General features: G+C 36.0%; 1 protein-coding gene across 2 annotated transcripts in view; it reads right to left on the bottom strand.

Moving 5' to 3' along the window:
* Positions 1 to 535: 535 nt before the first annotated feature.
* Positions 536 to 12,023, bottom strand: part of Prkg2 (protein kinase cGMP-dependent 2) — a 95,910-nt gene continuing 84,422 nt past the window's right edge. For both annotated transcript variants that reach the window (XM_047566699.1, XM_047566698.1), the window contains 3 exons: positions 11,796 to 11,858; positions 4,867 to 4,933; positions 536 to 3,321 (listed from right to left, as the gene is read on the bottom strand). In XM_047566699.1, coding sequence (XP_047422655.1) covers positions 3,226 to 3,321; positions 4,867 to 4,933; positions 11,796 to 11,858 — 226 coding nt within the window. In that variant the 3' untranslated portion in view covers positions 536 to 3,225. The remainder of the gene's footprint in view (positions 3,322 to 4,866; positions 4,934 to 11,795; positions 11,859 to 12,023) is intronic.

The following is a 12,023-nucleotide window of genomic DNA, read 5'->3' as shown; positions in this document are numbered from 1 at the left end:
TGACAGTGTGTTTGTAATTATTTAAGGATCTTACATAAATCAGATAATGGGTATAAGTGATTTTATTACCATGTCTTCCAAAAGAAAGCAAGTATTTATTCTTGTGCCAAATGAAATACATGTGTAGATATACTTCTGAATGATACTATCAGTGACCTACTAGTAAGAATCTTCTGGTCCAATGTTCCAAAACTTTAAAGGTATATTTCCAGATTGCAGATGAATAAAAATGTGGTTTATTGTTCAAATCATACAAATCTGGGCAGAGCTGGAATTCAAACCCAGATCTTTTTGACTATAAATCTTATTTTTCATTAACACATTCTTTTTCTTCCAGACATTTTAATATCTAGAGATTAAGAAACTACACTTATGAAAAGTTGTTCCCATCAAAGAAGTTTCAGAATGAAAAGCTAACTTACACCCTAGAAAAGAGAGGTGAGGAATGATTTAGTGGTTAGGAATATAATAAGTTTGTATATGGGGATAATTTTCTGTGTTTCCCTGTTCGTGTGTAAGTGTCTTTAATTCATCAAAATTAAAATTTAGGTCAGCTTAACAAAGCATTTCACTTTGGTGAGGATTAAGCCTTCATTTTATACACTAGGGTTTGATAACCATCTTTACTTCATGATTTCAAAGAAAAGAAAAGACAGATACTGGATTTAATTAGTACAAGTTTGCATACAGACACCAATGATGCACAAGGTTCAGGATTAACTGGTTATTAAGGCCCCTTTAATTTTCACAGAGATAGTAACCACAGCTCCCACCAATGCAACATTGATTATTTCACAGATAACCGGCAAAGGACTCTACGTACCTTTTTTAAATCCCCAGGGCAAGCTTCTAGAGTAAATATTATTTTGCCTTTTTCTACAAGTGAGAAAGATAGTACTCAGAAAAGTAAATCATTTTCCCAAAGTCACCCAGCTAGGAAATAGTGGAGTTGGAATTATAGGATGGTTCAATCTCTCTCATCCTCATCTTTATAAAGTACTCTAAAGGAAACACAATAAAATTGCATGTGGGAATTACATATGATATGGCCAATCATAGGCAAAATAAACCTGTAGTAGTCTTACAGGTTTTTATCTCTCTATATGTAGGGTTTTTAAAGTTACAACTATATGATCTCTTTTTGAGAATATCATTGCTATTATAACTGTACAGTTTTAATACCCATCCAATACATAAATTCCCTACCTGTATATGTTGGTAATTTTAAAATATATACATGGAAAAACATATAGTACATACAAACCAAATGCAAATAAAAATATTTTTAAAAATTTTAGAAATTCTTTAAGCAGGTTATGTCAATCCTATTAAAAATGGTTCTTCTATGTACAATACATAATCTTTAAAAATACTACTCCAGGAAACAAAAACTCTTTGGTTCAGCAAAAGGACTCTAAGTGTGGAAATCTGATTTGTTAAGGATGCACTTTCTTGGTTTGGGCCTCACTTATCAAATTGAAGTCTTCAAGTTGAAGTCTTCAGGAAGCACATAACTGACTTTCTCTAGATGATGAAATTGGTGTGCAGAACAGATGGAGGTTGCTTTTCACATAGACTATTATCATATAAAATATAACCAGAAGCTTGAATAATGCTGGAAGTGGGATGTCATTTTTACTCTGCCAGACTGAAAAAAAATTACAGAGAAAGCTCTGCTTCCCATCCATTTTGGAAACAGGGAGTAAAGTGAACATGGTCAATACCTTTAAACATTCATTACTAGTGATGTTCTTAGGTACTAGTATTCAAACAATACCGAAAACATTCTATTAATTATTTGGAAGATTGCCAGAAGGAGGCAGGAAGAGGCCAGATGCTAGGTGTCCTTTTGTTTCACTTGCTTTGTTTTTGCAATACTGGGGATAGAATACAGGGGTGCTCTACCACTGAGCTATATCCCCATCCCCAGTCTATTTCTATTTTATTTTGAGACATACTTTTTTTTTTTTTTTTTAATTGGTGGAGACAGGATCTTGCTAAGTTGTTGAGGCTGGCCTCGAACTTGCGATCCTTCAGCCTCAGCCTCACGAGTCACTGGGGTTATAGGTGGGAGCCATCACAACCATCACACCTGGGTATTCTTTTACTTCTGAAATCCTATGACTTCTCCAATAGTGTGTAATTATAAACATATCCAGGACTCAGATGTCTTTAAAAAGAGTCATTAACTCCTCAGAGACTACAAAGCATCAACATTTGCTAATAGGCCTCTCATTAAAAATTAATGGTAGCCACTCTATCCCTTTTTGCTTTATTAATAGCAACACTGACAGAATTGACCAAAATAGCTCAGAGTTTCAAAGAGTCTGCAACTTTACCTACTGAAATTTATTCTCCTTTATCTCTAACAGGGAGGAAAATCTTTCATGATTTCATTCTAGTATATTTTCTACTTTGGTAGTGAAAACATTTTAGCAGATAGAACCTTTCCAAAGGCCCTCATTTAACCCATACACTATATCCACTTTTAGCAGGGTTTTGAAAATCTCTGAGGTATCACAGCGGGTCACAGGAGAAAGAAAAATAGTTTTGACTTTATTTTTTCTAAGTTTCTCAACAGAATATAATTCCCTGGTTGGACAAATTAACTCTTTAGAAAGAGGTATCACTAACTAATACTCAAACTCACCTTTCCCCAGACTAGTATCAGAAGCATATTCATATATTTCTAGGCTGAAAACAGTTAAGAGCTATTGATTACCAAGATTTCTATAAAACACCTTTTTAAAAAGATGTCATCCTGCCTACATGGAGTTATTGAGTGCCGTGGGAATCTTCCAAAATTCCCTCATATTCTTCCTCCTACTTGCGCAGAACTTAGTTGCTCAAGGGCAAAGCCCTTGTTAAACCTTATTATGACTCGAAAGAGAAGAGTATGATTGGGAAGGAGCAGTAGATTTCAGAGAAAACTATGCTGCTTCAACAAAAATGGTTTGATGGTGGAAAGGGGGGAGGCAATGGCCTTCAACATTTGACACAAGCATAGAATGGAACACATGAATAATTCACAGCATCTAAATGAGACATTATCATTCAGAACCATATCTGTACCACTCTCCTCCACCTCCTGTGCAGGAATTTCTTTTCCCTAATGGTCTTCCAAAAGGTACTGTAATGCTTTGAAGAGAGAAATAATCAGTGTCGAATTATTGATCCTTATTGTCCTCTTCCATAGTGCATAGGCAGTAATCATCTTGTCTTCTGTTAGAAGTCCTTATCCCAGCCGGACAACTCATCTGGAGGAACTCCCTTTTCCGGAGGATACTTGTCAAAGTAGCTGTGATCTATGGGTCCACTAAGCTAATGTAGAAAGTTTTAAGACAAAGGTGAGAATAATGTTGACTAAGCAAGCTGTTACATCCAGGTAATCCTTTTTCTACCTGAACACTGATCCTATGCCACAACCACTTGTAAATAACACATTAGGAAAATATGGGCTAAATGTCATTATTGAGACACAGTCCTAGCTTTCTGTGATTTCCCCTTAAGAAGCAAGTGAACTGGTGACAGGATTATGTTCGTTAGGAGCTATCTGGCATGAGGAGTTACTTTCTAAAGAAAAGGTAACAGAAATGATGTCTACGATTTTATCAAATTGAAAAATATTTTAAAAGCAAATATATAAAAGTCAAAGTTTGTCAGAGCCTTTCTTCTACTTTGTAAGTTTCTTGCCAATCTGGAATTTTTATATGAGTAATTCATCCCTATGAAGTATCCAGAATGCCAAAGGGACAATTCAAAATATTAGTGACCCTGTTGAAAGAATAAAATGTCTCTGGTATTAAATTAGTTTGCAAATCAGGTAGTTTCTAATTCTTTGCTTTCAAACAAATTATATAATACCTAACTGATGAATCAGGTTACAATATCATTAAAAATACTGTTTATGATCATCGTAATGTGTTGGAGCTTGGGGGCAAGGTGGGGGAATCATTCAATGGCTAGTGGTCCCCTTTTGTACAAGGCAGCCCTAAAGGAAGCAGAACAAAAGCTGACCTGAGTGGAAGAAAGACTTATGCAGGTCAACGCCCTGTTATGTTTTTGCTAGTGTTGTCTCTGAAACAACTGTGAAAGCCTGTGTCTCTCTTTGCACATTTGCAGATTGACCACTAAATTTTTCATGTAAGTTTTAATAGTCGTGGAGAAAGAAATTTCTAGAATGTTGTAAATATTGTCATTTTAAGATAAACTGTTATTGTTACTTTACTCTTTTAACCATGTCTACTGTACTCTAAAGATCATTGTGATTTGATACCCATAAACCATTTTAAAAAGTCAGAAACATTACATCACTTTTTTCTCCCCCATTTCCATTTCCCTATAAAATTCATCTTAATATAAAATGGTTTCATGCTATTAAAATTTATTATTTATTCTTTCTTTATCATTAGGTGCTTTAAATTTTATTTTATTTTTTTCAATTTCTGTGACAATGTAAAATTCTGTGATAGCACAAATGTTCCTTCTGGATTCCATTATAATTACATTTTTAATAACATGCAGTACCAGATGATATAAATATATTACAGATTTTTAAAGGTTACTATTAAATAAGTGATATTTCATCTGTTAGCCTGAGGAACACTGAATACCTTGGGTCTTGGGTGGCACTGACATGTAAACAGTTCCTGAGAGGACAGTTAATGCTTGCCAAATAGGAAACAGTATTGAGATCAAAATTACTATGATATTTTCACTAAATTTTTAAAAACTGTCAAAAAACCACCTGCACTGTTTATGCACCCATGTGAATGTGTGTGTGCGTGCACTCCTGCCCCAAAATCTGTTTACAAAAATAAGTCCTCAGGAAAAAAAATTAAGAAAGTAATACAGTAAATATCATACCTCTCTTCGTAAGGGTGATGGAAGATTCCGTGCTTTCAATCCTTCCCAATTAAAACCATTTAACCACCTGAGAAATGAGAAGGGGAACATTACTTATCACATCCTTTTATTTCCAGCTTTCTCCCTGCAACAGTGCAGCTACAAGAAGCCAGAGGAAAATCACACCACCATGCTGGTTGTCTGGTCTTGCATTAAATGCACATGGGAACTTCATGCTACCCAACAATTGTCCAGATTTCCCTTTACACTCCCTCCAAGTTTCCAGAATCCTCCATTCTCCTGAGGTCCTTGCTTCTTATTTCAATGAGAAAACTGAAGCAAAAAACAAAAAACAAAAAACAAAAACAAAAAAACCCTTCCACAATGCCCACCAGTCTATGTGCCCACGTTCTGTGTTTCCTTCTTTCCTGTACCATGAAAAAATTGCCTTTGCTTGCAGCTAAGGTTAGTGTTTTCACTGTATACTGGATCTCATTGCCTCTTCTCTATTCAAAGATATACTCCTACAATCTTCCTCTTTCCTGAATCTTCTTCTCTGTTAGATCATCCAACATTTTATTTCCTAGAATGCAAGACCCTCTCTTGATTTCAGTTCCCCTTCAACTCCCATTCCATTCCTCTGCTTTCATTGGAGGAAAACCTCAGAAAGAGTTATTCAATTACCCTCTCTACCTATTTTTCTTCTGACCACACAAGAATCTGGTTTCACTCCCTCCACTCCATTGAATCACCTGGATTCTCAGTTTTCCTCTTACTTGATCTCCTAGTAGACTTTGCCATTATTCATCAAACTCAACCCTGTGCCTGTTCACTTGAATTCCAGAACATACTATCCAGGATTTCTTTTTACCTTCTTGGGTACTTTCCCTCCTCTTCCAGAGTTTTCCTCGTGAAGCTGGTAAGCTCCAGGGCTCAGTTCTTGGACCTTTGCTCGTTTTAGTTATTCTCCTTCTCACTTCCCAGATAATCCTCCCATTCAGTCTCATGGCTTTAAATGACATTTATATATTGGTTTCTCACAAATTTCTATTACCAGCAAAGACTCTACCTCCCCATTGGTTTAATAGGCTATCATCTACACCTGCTATTTATCACCTCCCATCTGGATGTCAAATAAGCATCTAACACAGATCAGGACCAAATTTGGTGTCTTAGTCAGGTTTTTCATTGCTGTAATCAAAGACCTGACAAGAACAGTTTTAGAAGAGGAAAAGTTTATTTGGTGCTCATGGCTTCAGAGGTTTCAGTCCATAGACAGCCAACTCCATGGGCCTGAGATAAGGTAGGACATCATGGTAGAAACTGTCATGGAGGAAACAACATAAAAATCAGGTAGCAAAGAGACCACTCCACTTACCAAACACAAAATACATACCCCAAAGGCATGCCTCCAGTGACCCACCTCCCCCAGCCACACCCCACGGCTTACAGTTACCACCCAGTTAATACATTCATCTGGATTAATGCACTGATTACATCAAGTCTCTCATAACCCAAGCATTTCACCTCTAAACTTTCTTGAATTGTCTCACACATGAGCTTTTGGGGGACACCTTATATCTAAACCACATCGGGGTCCAAATTTTCTCTACTAAACTTGCCTCAATGCTTTCAGTTACTCAAATCAAAGACATTGGAGTTATACTTTCTCACATCCTACTTATGTTCATGAGCAAATCTGGTTAGTGCTACCTTCCAAATATATCTGTATTAGGACTATTCCCTATCCTCCAAACCTTCACTAGACTAGAACGGATGAAGTTCTACTTTTGTTTATGAAACAAGCCAGCAGCAAGAGAGATCACTTAACACATATCAGGTCACATCACACCTTTGCTCAAAATTCTTCAGTGTCTTCCATCTCACTTGGTGTGAAAGGCAGTCTTTACTGTCACCTACAAGACCTTACAAAATCACCCTTTCCACCACTGTCCTTCCACTATATTACTGCTGTCCCACTTTTCTCTTTGTCTCTCTCCTGCTCATTTATCTCCCTATCCTTCTTCCAAAAAGCCAGGGATGCTCTCACTTTTTAAGACCTCTACATGCAATGCTGGATTGTTTTTTCCTCCAGATTTTCATATGGCTCATTCCCTCAATGTCTTCAGGTCTTTTCTCAAAGACCATCTTCTCAATGAAGCCTTCTTTGGTCTCCTCGTCTAAAACAGCAGCCCCTCTCAATCCTCCCCAATCAACACTTATTTTCTTTCACTGCTTTATTTTTCCTCTTTAGCATTTGCTACTATCAGATAAACCACTTGACTTAGTCATCTTAATTTCTACATCCTCCTCTAGAACAGGAGCCCCATGAGGGCAGGAGTTTTCATTATTTCCTTTCCTTTTGTGCACCTAATAATTCAGGCAGTGCTTGGGACAAAATATGGGCTCAATAAGTGTTTATCGAATGAATGCAAGAGAACACTCTAAAGCAGGAGGTACTATTGTGTATTATAACATCACTCTCTCAGGGTGGTGATGTTCCTAGTGACATGTATCTGAAAAGCTCTAAGATAAGGAAATGTTTTACAGTCATCTGTGAAAATAAGGGATTAAGCTGATGTCCAGATAAAGTTCTTTCATTTATTGCTTACGTTTTGCTAATCTAAAAAGTGGTCTTAAGCATGTATGCCATGCTTGGTGGACTAGAAATCTAAAAATAGAAGCCAGGTTCTTGCTTCTCTTGAATGCAATCTGTTGTATCTCTCAGGATCTTACAAAGAACATGGAAGAATATTATTCTATATCCTCTGATGTTTTCTACTGGGACCCTGAGGTCAGGGTAGCCAGCCAAGAGATATTTACGGAGGGCCAACTTGGTTCCTTTTTTGGTATCAAAAAGGACCAAGACACTACTTTTAAGATGTTTCTATTTTCATGGGAGGTGACAGACAAAAACCAAACAATAAAAATTCTTAAACAAATTTTAGATTCTAATAATTACTAGCATGCTATAAGAGAATAAAGTGTGAGATGATGGCAGGAATGGGAATAATAGGAGGGGTGGCTTTTAGCTGGGGTGGTATTTAAAGAAGCAATGTCAAAATTAAGACCAGAATGAACAGAAGGGAGAAGAAGCCACAGGAAGATCTGTGGCAAGGGCCTTCTAGGTGGAAGGAAGTGGCAGGAATGAGCTGTAATGTGGTGAGTACAGAGAAAACTGGAAAAAAAAAAAAAAAAAAAGGGAAAAAGGGAAAAAATGGTATTTGAGAAATAACAAGAGGCCAGATCATATTAGTGTGCTTTAGGGTACAGTAAGGAATCGATTTTTCAGTGTGATGGGAAGCCAGTACAAAGTTCTGAGGGAATGATGCATACGGTTTTCAAAAGATAATTCTGGCTAGGTGGGGAACAACCACAGGGGACCAGGCTGGGCAGGCAGCAACCGTAGAGGTGAAGGTCGGGGGATTCTTAGGATGCTGTTACATTCTTCTATCAGCCAAATCAACACTTCTAGCTGCCTCAGTCTCTCTTCACCCCAAAGTTGATTTTGGTTCTGTCCTTGACAACATTTCCTAATCTAAGTCTAAGTTTAGCAAAAGAGAAGGAATTAAAAACAGAGATGGCAAGTGCTAGTACATTCCATTTCAGATGCCATTCCTAACCCAAAATGCCATTTTAGTAGAAACTGCTGGAACTCAAGTCAAAAACTAGTCAAAGACTGAGGGCCAGGCAGCAGCCCCTGGAGTTCTATCTCCCTACGCTGCCCTGCTGTGAAACCACAGTCCTCATCCTTTCTTTGATCCATCTATCACTGCTTCCCACAGACTGAGTCTCCATTTTTAGATATTTCTAGGTACACAGTACTGTAGATTGCTTTTTTTTTGGCCACTAAATATGGTAACAATACATTTAATGTATTTTATTTGCTCTCTACCTAGAAGTACTTCACAAACATTAATAAAAATCAAGACCATTCCTCTACTCACAGAGACTGTATCATTACAGTGATTCTACTCAATCAAAGAGACTATATATCTCCTACAGAGTACTTCTACAATTTGACTTACAGTACTATTTACTTAACATGAGTGGCCATTCACTTCATACTTGGCCTTTTGGTATTGACCACATTTTAAGCAATACAAATGTCAGCATGTACTCAAGGGTGAAAAATATTCACCAAGGAAATGTTAGCATCGACAGCACATAAATTGCTTCTCTGTTTTTAGAAGGCTTGTAGAAGCTTTTCTTAAAAGTAAAACCAATATTTAAAATACTTGAAACAAATTACTCCTCTTCCTATCAGAAAAAATTTAATTGTACCCTACAAGTCCACTAGTCTTCTTTTAAAAATAGATGTGATTGAGGTCCAGTATATAAGTTAGCTCATAAAGAGAAGAAAGAGGAGTTCTATAATGATTTTTACTTTTAGGAAAGATGATTAAACACAGAATGAATAAACAATATGCCATGTTTAACTGTATTGTGTTTAAGTGAAAAGCTAACAGGAATATGTCTCTAAGAATATTAAAGCCTTCAGAGAAGAGTAGGAAAATCTAATGCCAAACCTTAAAGATTTTTTTTTTAAATATTCTAAGAATATGCTGGGGAGAAAAACTATATACTTTGGAGAACTGAGGAAGATTGAAAAACACTTCTGTTTGGTGAGAAATAGAGTTTTGTTTTGTTTCTTTCCCCTCCCAAACTTTCTTTAAAGACACCAAGAAAACAGAAATAGAGAATGAAATCATGGTTTCGAGTTCTTTGATCTCACCGGAAGGTACTGTGTAAACCTGGTGTATCTCTTTGGTCAACTCTGTCCTACGCATTATATTTTGACTTCGCATCTACCCATAGCAAAGACCACCCTGCCTCTTAAGAAGAAGAGGCAAATTAATCCCTACAAGGAAGGAAATTCAGAATTCTTTATTAGGATACCCAGGGGCAGAAGTTCTTTACCATCAATTTGCATTGTGCATCCAATCACAATTTGGTAGCTACATTTAAACAGACTTGGATAAATAATAAGCAAAAAATAAAGCTGCAGGCTGTTAACAATTATATCATTTCTGTTTCTCAACTACCCCAGAGCCAAACATGAAGACTCTTTAATGAGAGAAAGGGGGAAAATATATTGGAAGAATCAATTTAATTGCCGGGACACTTGTTTCCTCAATGTGAATGGTGTGTTGATGTGTCATTTTATAATGAGAAAAGAAACTGTGATAACAGCATGTAGTCAGGAAGAAGATAAATTGGAATCTAAGACAAATAATGAGCTTTAAAACTGAAGGCAATCCAAAGGACAACAAAGAACATTAAAATACTACGAGCATTTTGGTGTCTATAAAATACGCAGATTTATCTGTCTTATTTGTCCCTCTTTCTGCTTTTTTCTCCCTCTCCCCTTTCCTCCCCAAACACCCCTAAGGCAGAGCTTGATATGAGTTTACAATGTTGAATACATGGCTTTATTTCAAGTAAGTTCATGAATACATAGAGCAGGGCTGGCAGCTTGGGGATTTTTTTTTTTTTTAAGTTCTACTGCTACTATTTAGGAAAATGAATAGTGTTACTATTTGTCGGCAGCCACATCTCTCCCTTTATTTTCACTCTGTGTTGATGTGCGCCCAGTTCTTCAGCAAAAATATCTATAGAAGTCTGGGGGTGTGGAGTGTGTGCTTAGCATGCACAAGGCCCTGGGTTCAATCCCCAGCATCAGAAAAAAAGAAAGAAAAGAAAAAGAAAGAAAAATCCACAGAGTAATAAACTATTGACAGTTGTTTCCATTTCTAAAAGTGACCACATCAGTGAATTCAAGGTTTTCAATAATGAAATTCTCAAATTTATTTTAGTACTTTCAATGTTTTTTTATTAAGTGATATTTTCTATCTATAAATCATAAGCAAAGTGAAAATATCTTGAAAATTGCAGGACTCAGTCAGGTACTGACTTAATAAACAGAAATCCTAAAGGCTTAAAGGTCCACATTTGAATATGTAATCAAATCAGAGAGGATGTCTTAAGGAAGTTATCAATGGCTCTGAAGGCCATTTTTAGAAATTCACAGAACTGGAAATCTAACTGCACATTAGATTACAGCACAAGGAGAACTTGATGCTTGAGGATCTGTGTAAATCAAGGTTCTTCACCAAAATAAATAAAATCAACATGAGGCTTCAGAATTTGGAGAAATATTCAAAGGAAAATTATATTTCAACATATTAAAACTGAAAGAGAATACAGATAACTTACAATAGTCACATATTGATAAGCTCATTATAAGTTGAAAATATCCTAAATCAAAATATACCTACACTACTGAACATCATAGCTTAACAACACTGTCCCTTATATATAGAGCATTGGTTGTTTGCCTTCATGATTATGTGGCTGCCCAGGAGCTATGCCTGGCAGCTGCTAGGAATCACTATAGTATTGCACCACAGATCTGTAATCTCAAAAAAATCAAAATTCATCATATGGTTTCTACGGAATGTGTATTACTTTTGCACAACCATAAAGTTAAAAATCATAAGTTGATGCTATTTAACTATTGATCTAGCTGAATATTGAATATTCTCCTGAATATTGACAGCAATGATTGTAGTCTATTTTATTTAAAAAATCAGTGCCAAAAACATTTAATTTCTTTACAGAATCCAAGTTAATAATAAAAAGCAATGAAAACAGCAGTGAATAAAAAGTTAAGTTTCTATATCTAAAAATGTGATTTTGTTATCTGTTTTATAATTTTGTCTATTCTCAATATGAATTTCCCAACAGTAGAAAAATCTCCTTAAGATTGATTATGGTAACCACACACAGTAAACAAAGAGGAAAAACAAAACAAAACAAAACTGAAGCAAAAAAAAAAAAAAAAAATGGAAAAACTGAAAATCTACATGGGGAGAAGTTGTCAAAATTCCACAATTTCTATAAATTACTATATTTTTTCTGGGCAAAAAAGTAACTAAGTAACTACCTACCTGTGTTTCTTAATATCATTGATTCCATTCTTCAGATTTCCCAGTCTTTCTGTTGGATTTTGCCTGAAAGAATCATTTTTAAAAAGGCAGTTTATAATAATTATAAATGAATCAATTATAATTCATTCATTCATTCACCAACATCCATCAAGTTCCCACTGTGTATAAGACATCTGAGTTAGGGAGATGAAAAGGACATGGCTCTCTCTGGAAGAGGCACAATTGAAT

The sequence above is a fragment of the Sciurus carolinensis genome, chromosome 10 (genome assembly GCF_902686445.1).
Source record: "Sciurus carolinensis chromosome 10, mSciCar1.2, whole genome shotgun sequence".
Lineage (NCBI taxonomy): Eukaryota > Metazoa > Chordata > Mammalia > Rodentia > Sciuridae > Sciurus > Sciurus carolinensis.
Note: the sequence above shows the minus strand (reverse complement) of the source record. Positions and strands in the feature narration are given on the sequence as shown.